At 35.4% G+C, this 11,610-nt stretch overlaps 1 protein-coding gene across 1 annotated transcript in view; it reads right to left on the bottom strand.

The window, feature by feature from the left end:
- Positions 1-2,319, bottom strand: part of LOC112630251 — an 83,061-nt gene extending 80,742 nt beyond the window's left edge. Inside the window, 1 exon segment of the mRNA XM_025394414.1 lies at positions 2,191-2,319. Coding sequence (XP_025250199.1) covers positions 2,191-2,308 — 118 coding nt within the window. The 5' untranslated portion in view covers positions 2,309-2,319.
- Between the last annotated feature and the right edge of the window lie 9,291 nt (positions 2,320-11,610).

Here is an 11,610-nt window from a genome sequence, read left to right as displayed (position 1 = left end):
TAAATGACGAGTTGATGGGTGCAGCACACCAACAAGGCACAAGTATACATATGTAACAAACCTGCACGTTATGCACATGTACCCTACAACTTACAGTATAATAATAATAAATAAATTTAAAAAAAAAAAAAGAATAAAAATTCTGTTAACATGCTATACCACAGACATTATATTAGGTAAAATAAACCAATCACAAAAGGACAAATACTGTATGCTTACACTCATATGATGTATCTAAAGTAGTTAAAATCATAGAAACAGAAAGTAGAAATGTGGTTCCCAAGGGCTGAGAGAAGTGTGGCGGGGTGGGGATTAGGGGGAATTAGTATTTAATGGATATATAGAGTTTCAGCTTTGTAAGATGCAGAAGTTCTAAAGATCTGTTGCACAGCAATGTGAACACACTTAACACAAGTGAACTGTACACTTAAAAATGTTTAAGGTAGTAAATTTAATGTTTGTGTTAATTATCACAATTAAAAATAAAATTTTTTTAAAAGTAGCTCACACAGCCTGCGAGCCCACTTTTGGTGTTTTCTTAGGAACCTTTATCCTTCGCAGGAAAGTAACTCCATAATTACAACAAATTTTTTTTCAGGTACACATGATGGTATACTGGTAAACTGGGCAAACACTTTTAGAGTTACTGTTGTCTTAAATGACAACTACCATTACTTTTTATAAACTTAAAGGAATAAAATATAGCAAAAAAGACATTAATCCAGCTTTAGTTATTTGTACCACCTAGTACTTACGTGTCTACCTTTAGCAAAGGGTGTTACTTGTTTGTAACGATATCATTTCAGACACAGTATCAATCTTAGCTAGAATATTAGATAAAAATATGGCAAGGGTAAATCAACATTTGCTATATCTACCATTGACCTAGATAACTAAAGGCTTATCAAGTTTACAGATAGCATATGATAGGGTATGGTTAGAATACCAAGCCATGTCCTGAAACTGAAAAGAAAAATGTTGATTAATAAACCATAAGGGTCAAGCCCTACACAAAAGACAAGTAAAATCAGAAGATATTTGTAGAGTGTGCCTTCTTTGAGTAGAACTTTAACAGTTAAAAATGGAGGGAAGTAGCAGCAGAAAGTGACCTCTGCATCATTACCAACAATGGGTAGGAATAGGGCACCTGGCAAACATCTCCTCAGGTGAAACACGTGGGCTGATGAGGAAGAATAGTGATAACAATACTGCTAAATGGTGAAAAAAAATACTTATGAATGGTGAGAACAATGCTCATGCTTCACTTTTCAGTAACTAGGGCTATTCACGTCTTTTCAAAAATATTTTAACTTCAGAAACTTAAGAAAAGTGATCGCATCTTAATTTAAAACCATAAAGGAATCATCAATCTGTGCAAATGTTTTGCCAGTCTATGTTCCCTCAAAAAACTACACAGGTTGGTATGGACCTAAGCCTAATGTCAGATAAGACTTACTATTACTTTATTTATTTATTTATTTATTTATTTATTTATTTAGAAAATTAAAACGTGACATTTTTAATAGAACACACTCTGGATTGGAGAAAAATCCATTTATTGCCAATTGTCTATTTAATAATCTCACATGCCCTTATCCCATTCTTCTCCAAGGCAGAGGCCAGCAGACCCAAGAGCAAATAGTTCTTATGGACAGCCACCCTGAATTCTTACGCTAGGGAGCAGTGACTACCTAACCCTGAGTAGAAAAAGAGCCTATTATCAGCCATAAATTTAAACAAGGCTTGAATACATCTCTGCTTTTGGCCAGACATTTAGAATGTCATTGAGCAGTTGTGTTTTTATTTCCTAATCAAATAGTTAAAGTTTCAAAAATGAGGGAGAGCCCGGTGGGAAAAGTATATATTGACTTGCATTTCTTAGCCCTGGAGGAACTTCATTTGACATTCAATTTTTCTCATGACCGCCTAAGAATTAATTTCCTTGTTTTGATTAAGAAGCATTTCAGCCGACCTTCCTATAGGGCTGTTGACAAGAACATATTCCTGAATGTTGGCATGTGAAACAACTAAAAAGCATTTAGATGCAGCTGCCACATCAGAGAGGTAAGTGATAAGAAACTGGCAGTCCTTAATCATTCATTTACTCAACATGTGTTTATTGGTTCCCTGTCCTTCAGTATTTAGGCAAACAAGTTTTATCTGTGCTGCCTGGAGTTGACTCTTTCCTACCTGGAAGGATGGGTTGTCCTTTACTTAAAACAGGAAATTCTCGACAGATTTCCCCATCCTCTTGATCTCGTGCAAACCATCGTTGAACAGGTACATAAAACTGTTTTCCAGAATTCATATTATGCAATTGTATCTACAATAACAATAATATTACTTTCAAAAATGTAGGAATGCTTTATCAAAGTGTCAAATAAGTTTTGGTTCAAGACTGCCACTTAGCTCAGAGAACTTTTTTTAATATGAGAAACTGTTGATAATTTGACAGTGCTACTTTCTTCTTTTCCTGCCATCTCAAGTACAATGGCATTTCTTTCCTCTATCTAAAAATCTTCCTATTTCTATTTATTTCTTTATTTTTTTGAGACAAAGTCTTGCTATGTTGCCCAGGATGGTTGCCAACTCCTAGGCTGAAGTGATCCTCCCACCTCAGCCTCCTGAGTAGCTGGGTCTACAGACACATGCCACTGCACCCAGATACATTTTCTATTTCTAGCGTCTCTATTTTGAAATGTTTATTTCCAACATGGCAATTTCTTCCCAAATCTTATGTCATTAATATTTTCCTGTTTAGAAAGAAACGTTTACATTTTTAGAAATATATTTTTCCCTGTTTCAACTTCTTAGAAATTGATGTTTTGGTTTAAAGTAATTTTATAAATATTAGCATAAGGTCAGATTTCATACACCACAGATTCAAACTGATATGGTTCCCCCCTTGGATCCTTAGCAATGAACAAAATTCAACCAGTAATCATTTATATGGTCACCTATTACACCTAATCCATTTATCCTGGAGTTAAACAAGAATGTTAATAATTTCTGGTAGGAACTGAAAAATATGAAAATCATCAAAAAGTAAAAAACTATATTTTCTGATACTAAAATCTAGCCTTTTCTGAATAGAGGACAATTATTCTTTTACAGTATCTCTTGGAGTTCCAGTAATTGATGTCACAAAATAGTGAATAAGCATGCCAGTGTGCAAGGGTAATGTAAGGATTGTTAGCCTATCTAAATATTCAAAATTACTTTAAAACTTCACTATGCTTTCTGATGTTTAAGAATTCAGAAGTGTTCTGTAATGGACTCAGATGTTTCATTTGTAGTATAATGAAATGTTTACAGAAAGATAACTTTTTCATTAAAATAATTTTAGAAATAAAAAAAGCTTCAGCGAGGTGTTATTTTAACTATTAAGTTAATCTTACTCTTTTGAAAATTCCTTAAATCAGAGATTTTCAACTTTAATGATTTTAAAATCACCTTGTTAAAAAGGCAAATTTTCACCCAGGCACAGTGGCTCACACCTGTAATCCCAGCACCTTGCAGGCCCAAGGTGAGCAGATTGCTTGAGCCCAGGAGTCTGAGACCAACCAGGGCAACATGGCAAGACCCCGTCTCCACAAAAACTTAAAAATTAGCCAGGTGTGGTGGTGCACGCCTATAGTCCCAGCTACTTGAGAGGCTGAGGTGGGAGGATCACTTGAGTCTGGGAAGTTAAGGCTGTAGTGAGCCACTACCGTGCCACTCGACTCCAGCCTGGGCAACAGACAAAGACCCTGTCTCAAAAAGGAAAAAAAGGCAGATTTTCAGGACCTGCTCCTACTAAGGTCTCTGGGTCTCAGACAGGTTCAGGAATTCACATTATAAATGCATATTAAGTGTGATTCTGACACAATGTAATGTCACTTTTAGAAAGGCTTCCTGAGAACCAGTGAGAAAAACTATTGTTTGCAAGGTTACTACTGCCAAGACTGTCTGATTTGACCATTTTAATTAAGGCCCAAAGCTGATCATTTGAGAAGCAGAAAATAACCTAACATTTTGAACTTTTTATTTTGTAAACTTCCTTAACTGAACTTGAAAAAAATCAAGATTAAGTTTCTAAAGCAATGTGGTTATTTTATGGAAATGTATTATTGTTGCTATTATGGAATCAGTGATTCTGTTCAAATCCCCATACAAGTTGGCTTACTTAAAATTTCAAATTTTAAACTTCTAAACTGTATTATAAGAATTAAACAGAAAGATTTCAACTAATTTTGCAAAATGGATAAACTGGATAACAGTTTTTGTACATTCATAATGAAACTTTGAATCAAGAATGTGTCTCTTCTTCACAGGTACTCAACAAGAGCCAAAGTAAACCTTAGGCAAAGTTCTCTTGCAGTGAGAGAATACTTGCCATAGAGAGAAAGACAATAGAAATTTTCAGCCTGATTTTTATATCATTCCTCTATAATATAAAATTTTTTGTCTCAGCATCCCAAGTTCATAATGAATGTAATCTTGCTTATTGGCTATCAAATGAAATAGCAGGAGGATTAATGATAATTTTCATATGTTAGTTTACCTCACTGAGAGGGAAGAAAAAAAAGATATTATTGTCACATATGATCACTTAAGAATCAATTTGAATATTATACTTCAAAAGCTCTATATAGCATAAAAGAGAGCATTTCACATAGAAGCCAGGTAGTAATTTTGAATTTTAAAATATAACCTCAACATTCTGTATTTTCATAAGGTAAATTTTTTCATTCTGCTTTCAGAATCCTTTGTAAACTAACATAAAGAAGATGGTATTAACAACTATATACTCCTAATGGAATTTTTTAATGTTTTTAAGGAATTACTCATCTTCTATGAATTTTTCATTAATTCTTCCACATGTTAAAACTCAAGAAGAGTAAGTTTGCCAAAAATATCAGGAATATGACGAGATTTTCTTCACATTTTGAGAACTTGTTTAAAGAGCGTTTATTTTGAAATGACAGAAGATGTAAATACACCATACACAAAAATGGATGACAAGCTCTATGATTTCCAGTGTTGGAGATCTGCATTTACTGACAATCATGGTAATAAGTGGATGTTTCATGCTGAACAATGTAGAAAATTTAAGCCTTTTTTTTTAATCTTAAAAACACTCAAGGGGCATTTTCCTGCTTAGCATGAATAGACTAAATTTCAGAGCTGGCATTCAATTCTAGTAGACTATTATTTCATCAACACAGTGGTCTATCTTTACAACATTTCTGAAGCAAATAACATACAGCTAGTCATCTTTTTATCAGTAATGCAACTATATCAAGAAGCTATATGAGTTTATCCAGAGTCCCAGGCATTTTTTTCTTTGCAAAGAGGTGAAAGAATTGCTTGGTTAAGGTGCCTTCCTCAATCAATTAAGAATTAATTAATTATTAAGGACATATGATACTTCTGCCTTGAGGAAAGCACAAGCTAAAAAGGTACAGGACTCCATCAACTCATTATAGGCATGATGAGTTGACTCCTGAGAGGAATATGCAGAGGATTTTGCAAAGCATGGGAAAGTGTTGATACATCCTTACCTCCTTGCAGTGCCAGGAAGGGGAGTGTCCAGAGTTGGTATGCCCAATACGAATTTTAAAGACTGTTCCAATGTCTCCAACTGTTATCTATGAAGAGCCAAGGGAAAAACTTTCAATATAATTTCACAAAATCCACTTAAAAACAGCTCAGATTAGGACATGATATGTTGATAAAGGGGTCAATTCATTAAGAAGAGATAAGAATTATAAACATGTACACACCTAACAAGAGAGTACTAAAATATGATAAGCAGGCCGGGCGTGGTGGCTCACGCCTGTAATCTCAGCACTTTGGGAGGCCGAGGCGGGTGGATCACGACATCAGGAGATCGAGACCATCCTGGCTAACACGGTGAAACCCCGTCTCTACTAAAAATACAAAAAAATTAGCCGAGCCTGGTGGAGGGCGCCTGTAGTCCCAGCTACTCGGGAGGCTGAGGCAGGAGAATGGCGTGAACCCAGGAGACTGAGCTTGCAGTGAGCCAAGATCCTGCCACTACACTCCAGCCTGGGTGACTGAGCAAGACTCTGTCTCAAAAAAATAATAATAATAAAATAAATAAAATATAATTAGCAAAATTTAACAGAACTGAATGGAGAAACAGGCACTCTTTGATAATAGTTGGAGACTTCAATACCCCACTTGAATGATGGGCAAAACAAGTACAGAAAATAATCAGAAAATAGAGGACTTGAACATTACACACCACCTAGACCTAACGTCTACAGAACACTCCACCCAACAACAGAAAACAGTCTTTCCAAGTACACATGGAACGTTCTCCAGGATAGAACATATGTTTTGCAACAAAGCAAGTCTTGAAAATTTAAAAAGACAAGTCATACAGAGTATCTTGTCCAAACACAAAGGAATGAATCCAGAAATCAGTATTATAAGGCAAACTGAAAAGTTCAAAGTATGTGTAAATTCCAAGGCAGGTGGATCATGAGATCAGGAGTTCAAGACCAGCCTGGCCAACACAGTGAGACCTTGTCTGTACTAAATATACAAAAATTAGCTGGGCGTCATGGTGGGTGCCTGTAATCCCAGTTACTTGGGAGGCTAAGGCAGGAGAATTGCGTGAAGTCAGGAGGCAGAGGTTGCAGTGAGCCAAGATCATGCCACTGCACTCCAGCCTGGGTGAAAGAGCTAGACCCCATCTCAGAAAAAAATAAAAAATAAAAAAAGTGTAAATTAAAGAACATACTTGTAAGCAACGAATAGGTCAAAGCACAAACTGCAGGAAAATTTAAAAATACTTTGAGATAAGTGAAAGCAAAAATATAAGATACAAAAAATATGCAAAAAGCAGAGCTCTGAGGGAAATTTATAGCTATATACACCTACATTAAAAAAGAAGAAAAATCTCAAATAAATAACCTAACTTTACATCTTAAGGAACTAGAAAAAGAAAGGCAAACTAAATCCTAAGCTGGTAGAACAAAGAGATAGATGATAAACAAAAGGGAGAATATAAAAACAACAAAATAAATGAAATTAATATTTGTTTATTGAAAACATCAATAAAACTGATAGACTTTAGCCTATCTAGATTTTAGCAAAGAGAATTGCTAAAATCAAAAATAAAAGAAGAGACATTACTATTGACTTTACAGAAATAAAAAGGATTATAAAAGAATGCTATGAGCAACAGTATGCCAACAAATTAGATAACCTAGATGAAATGGACAAATCTATAGAAACACACAGACCACCAAAACTGACTCGAAGAAATAAAAAATATGAATAGACCTATAAAGGGTAAAGAGGTTGAATCAGTAATCAAAAACCTCCCAAGAAAAAGAAACCTAGGACAGAAGGCTTCACTGGTGAATTCTATCAAATATTTAAAGAAGAATTAATTCCAAACACTTCCAAAGAAGAGGTGGAAATACTTTTTAACTCATTCTGCAAGGTCAGCATTATGCTGATAACAAAGTCAAAGACATAACAAGAAAACTATAAACCACTGTGCCTTATACAGATGCAAACATCTTCAACAAAACTAGCTAATGAATCCAGAAGCATATTAAAAAGATTACACATTATAATAAACTAGGATTTATCCCAGGAATGGAAATTGGTTCTACATACAAATATCAATCTAATATACCAAGTAAATAAAATAGAGGGGAAAAACACAATCATCTCAACTGATGCCAAACCACCCCCCCACACACACATACACACACACATATTTGACAAAATCACATGCCCTTTCATGATTAAAAAAAAAAAAAAAATTCAACAAACTAGAAATTGAAAAGAACTTCCTGAACATGGTAAAGGACACTCATCGTGAGAAAAACCCACAGATAACATCGTACTAAATGGTAAAAGATGGAGAGCTTTTCCCCCAAATCAGGAACAAGACAAGGATAATAATTTTTGCTACTTCTATTCAACACTGTACTGAAAGTTCTAGCTAGAGCAATTTCAGCAACAAGAAAAAATTTAAAACATCCAAATAGGAAAGGGAAGGGGAAGGAAGGGGAGGGGAGGGGAGTAAGGCGATAGAAGGGGGAGGGGAAGGGGAAGGGAAAGTGGGGAAGGGAAGGGGGGAGAGGAATCGGGGAGAGGAAGGGAAAGGGAAGGGAAAAGGAAGGGGAAGGGAAAGGGAAGGGAAGACATTAGAGGTTGCTAGGGGTTGGCAGAAAGGCAACAGGGAGTGACTGCATAACAAGGTTTTCTTTTGTAGTGAATAAAATGTTATAAAAGTAGATAGTGATTGTTGAATAACACTGTGAATGTACTATATGCCACTAAATGGTACAATTTAAAATTTTTTAATGGTAACTTTTGTGTATTTTACAATAAAAAAGAAAAAAAGAAAGGTCTATACAAAGAAAGTACAAGGAAAAAGGAAAGGAAGATGTAAAACAGTCTGCCTAAGAACCCTCACAAGAAAACAATTCATTAGAACAAACGAAACTGTGATCAAAATTGGCGTGAAATTACTGCATTTAATGAAGCTATCATCTCTACAACAAGACATCAATGTAGCCGTTCCAGAACTCAAGCAAGAGTGACAACAGAAAGAGCTGAAATGTAGTAGCAGCATGAAGAAAAAAGAAGCATCAAACTATGAAAATGAGGGGTTAAGGGTGCTCCTTTCTTATTACAGAATTGAAAATTATTTAGCCCTATAAACTATGTGAATATATAATTCAATTTAAAAGGAAACAGAAACACTAAAATAGCAAAACAACAACAACAGCTCAGACTATTTTTATTTCTTACTCATGGAAAATAACGACAAAATCTTTTACTTTTAGTGACTATAAACACAAGAGTGTCTTTAAATATTGACTCATATAGGATGGAAAAGTTAAATCAAACTAAACTAATGGGAACAACGTTTCCAAATGGTTCAGCCTCTCCTGTGGTTGTAGTAAACCAAACACCCCAGGATCACATGGAGGTGGCTGTCCAATGAAGACTTACAATACTTAAGGACACTCTTTTTTCATGGTGATTTTACTGTCTCCACCTGGTTCAAACCAATCCTTCCGTGCATCCATTAATTTATTCAACAGACATTACTAAGCACCTGTAAGTGCTAGGTGCTTGACCCATTTCAAGTCTTGCCTTCGTTTGCTAATGTATCTGACTTCAGTTTAACAACATGGCACTGGTCTCCCTGCTTCATCTTTGTTACCTCTGTTTCCCTCTAGATATTGATCTCCATGTGTCTAGCCATGATCTAATAACTTGATAACTAATAACTAATAAAAACCAATAATTAACAACTTGATGACAACTTTTTTGCCTTCCTTGTTTGATAATTTTATTTTTCGTTTTTTGAACTTGACTTGGAGCCTTATCTGGAGAGCCAGAAAGGCATAAGCCCTTGCTGCTGATGTCTGTCCACATAGAAATAAATGCTTACCATCTAGTATTTCTCTCTAGCTACTGTCTCTTCCCATATTGCAGATTTACTTGTGTTAAATCTGCTTGAGCAAAAACTTCCATAAATTACTTTTGAATGATCTTCTACAGGGCACATGGTATTGTTAAAGGGATAGACTACGTTCTTTCCTAAGTACCTACTAGCTGTATCTCTTATATTAACAGCTTGTACTCAGCTTTATTACTTACAGTAAATATGTCCTCATGGCCGTCCTGAAATCGAGCCCCATCTGTTCCATAAAGATATATGGGGGCTGAACTTCTATGTTGTCCATACAGAATAATATAAATCTGTGAGCTGGTCCCTGCATCTGGCAAGTCACTGGTGATTATAAAAACTTTCCAGTTACTACCTATAAAAGAAAAAATAACATACAGCATTATGGCAACTGATAGAAATGGAAGACTTCAGAACAACAGGTCATCATAAAAGTAGGAGGGTTCAGGATAGACAAAACTTATTCTTCATCTCCTCTGAAGAAGTGCCATAATAGAAGATTTATATTTGGAATTTAAAATACTCAATAAAATCACTATTTCCTACAATGTGACAGTGAGAATATTTCCAAAAAGATCGTTAGTGAGGCTAGAGTGGTATCATTACCATATTATTGTTGGTCATACCTGGACTCCAAGAGAGTCACTAAACAACTTCTTTGAAGCTCCCAATATTTTGACCAAAAAAATCTCCAATATTCTCAGCTCTGGCATGTAACATGTGCATTGAGAATTAATGCCTTTTAGGATATTTTTTGAGTTTATATATTTATTTTCCAAAATAAAAATTTATATGATAATTAAGAATATAAACTGGAATTGGTGAGTAGAATTTGGGAGTTATCTGCTATAATTTATTCATTTATTATTTTAAGTATCCTCAATTAATAAAGTAACTAAATCCTACAAACAGAAGCATATTTTGTATCACCTACAAACGAAAACAATGCTAGAAAACATATGGCTCATTGTGAACAAAACTGAGACTGACTAAACATTATAGTACATTCATGGTGGTATGATACAATATCCTAGGATTTTGATTTAATTTTGCCAGGTTTCTGTGCGATAAACATCAGTGTATTATTTCATTTTCACATTGCTATAAAGTTACTACCTGCGACTAGGTAATTCATAAATAAAAGAGGTTTAACTGACTCACAGTTCCACATGGCTGAGAAGGCCTCAGGAAACTTACAATCATGGCAGAAGGCGAAGGAGAAGCAAGTACCTTCTTCACAAGGCAGGAGAGAGAGACAGCGCATGAAGGGGGAGCTGTCAAAAACTTTTAAAACCATCAGCTCTCATGAGAACTCACTATCATGAGAACAGCATGGGGGAAACCATCCCCATGATCTAACCACCTCCCCTGCGATCCTCCCTCAACACCTGGGAATTACAATTCAAGATGAGATTTGGGTAGGGACACAAAGCCAAACCAAGTGAATCAGAAAGTTGATCTATAAGAAAAATGAAAGCCAGATGTGGTGGTGCATGCCTGCAGTCCTAGTTACTTGCAAGGCTGAGGTGGAAGAATCACTTAAGCCCAAGAATTTGAGGTCACAGCAAGCTATGATCTTGTGACAGTACACTCTAGCCTGGACAACAGAGCAAGACCCTATCTCAAAAAAAAAAAAAAAAGGAATAAAACAAAAGTGAAGTAATGAGAAATTAGGGAACACCCTCAAGATTACATAAAAGAATTAAGAATACAAAGCAATAAAATTAAGAATGACTGACTTAAATGGCATTCTTTCTACTCATTAAACTGTTTTCCTCTCTTCCAACTTCGAACTAAAATGTATTTCCCATTTTCATCATCAAAATAAATAACCAAAAGCTAGATTTAAATTTTATTTATATGGTACAATAAATACACATTAAATTAATGTGTTTGTATTTGTATTTTTTTATTTTTATTTATTTTTTTGAGAGGGGGTCTCACTGTGTCACCCAAGCTGGAGTGCAGTGGTACAATCATGGCTCACTGCAACGTCCACCTCCGGGTTCAAGCAATTCTCCTGCCTCAGCCTCTCGAATAGCTGAGATTATAGGCACCCACCACTATATCCCACTAATTTTTGTATTTTAGTAGAGGTTTCATCATGTTGGTCAGGCTGGTCTCGAACTCCTGACCTCAAATGATCCACCCATCTTGGC

Source organism: Theropithecus gelada, chromosome 8 (assembly GCF_003255815.1).
Source record: "Theropithecus gelada isolate Dixy chromosome 8, Tgel_1.0, whole genome shotgun sequence".
Lineage (NCBI taxonomy): Eukaryota > Metazoa > Chordata > Mammalia > Primates > Cercopithecidae > Theropithecus > Theropithecus gelada.
Note: the sequence above shows the minus strand (reverse complement) of the source record. Positions and strands in the feature narration are given on the sequence as shown.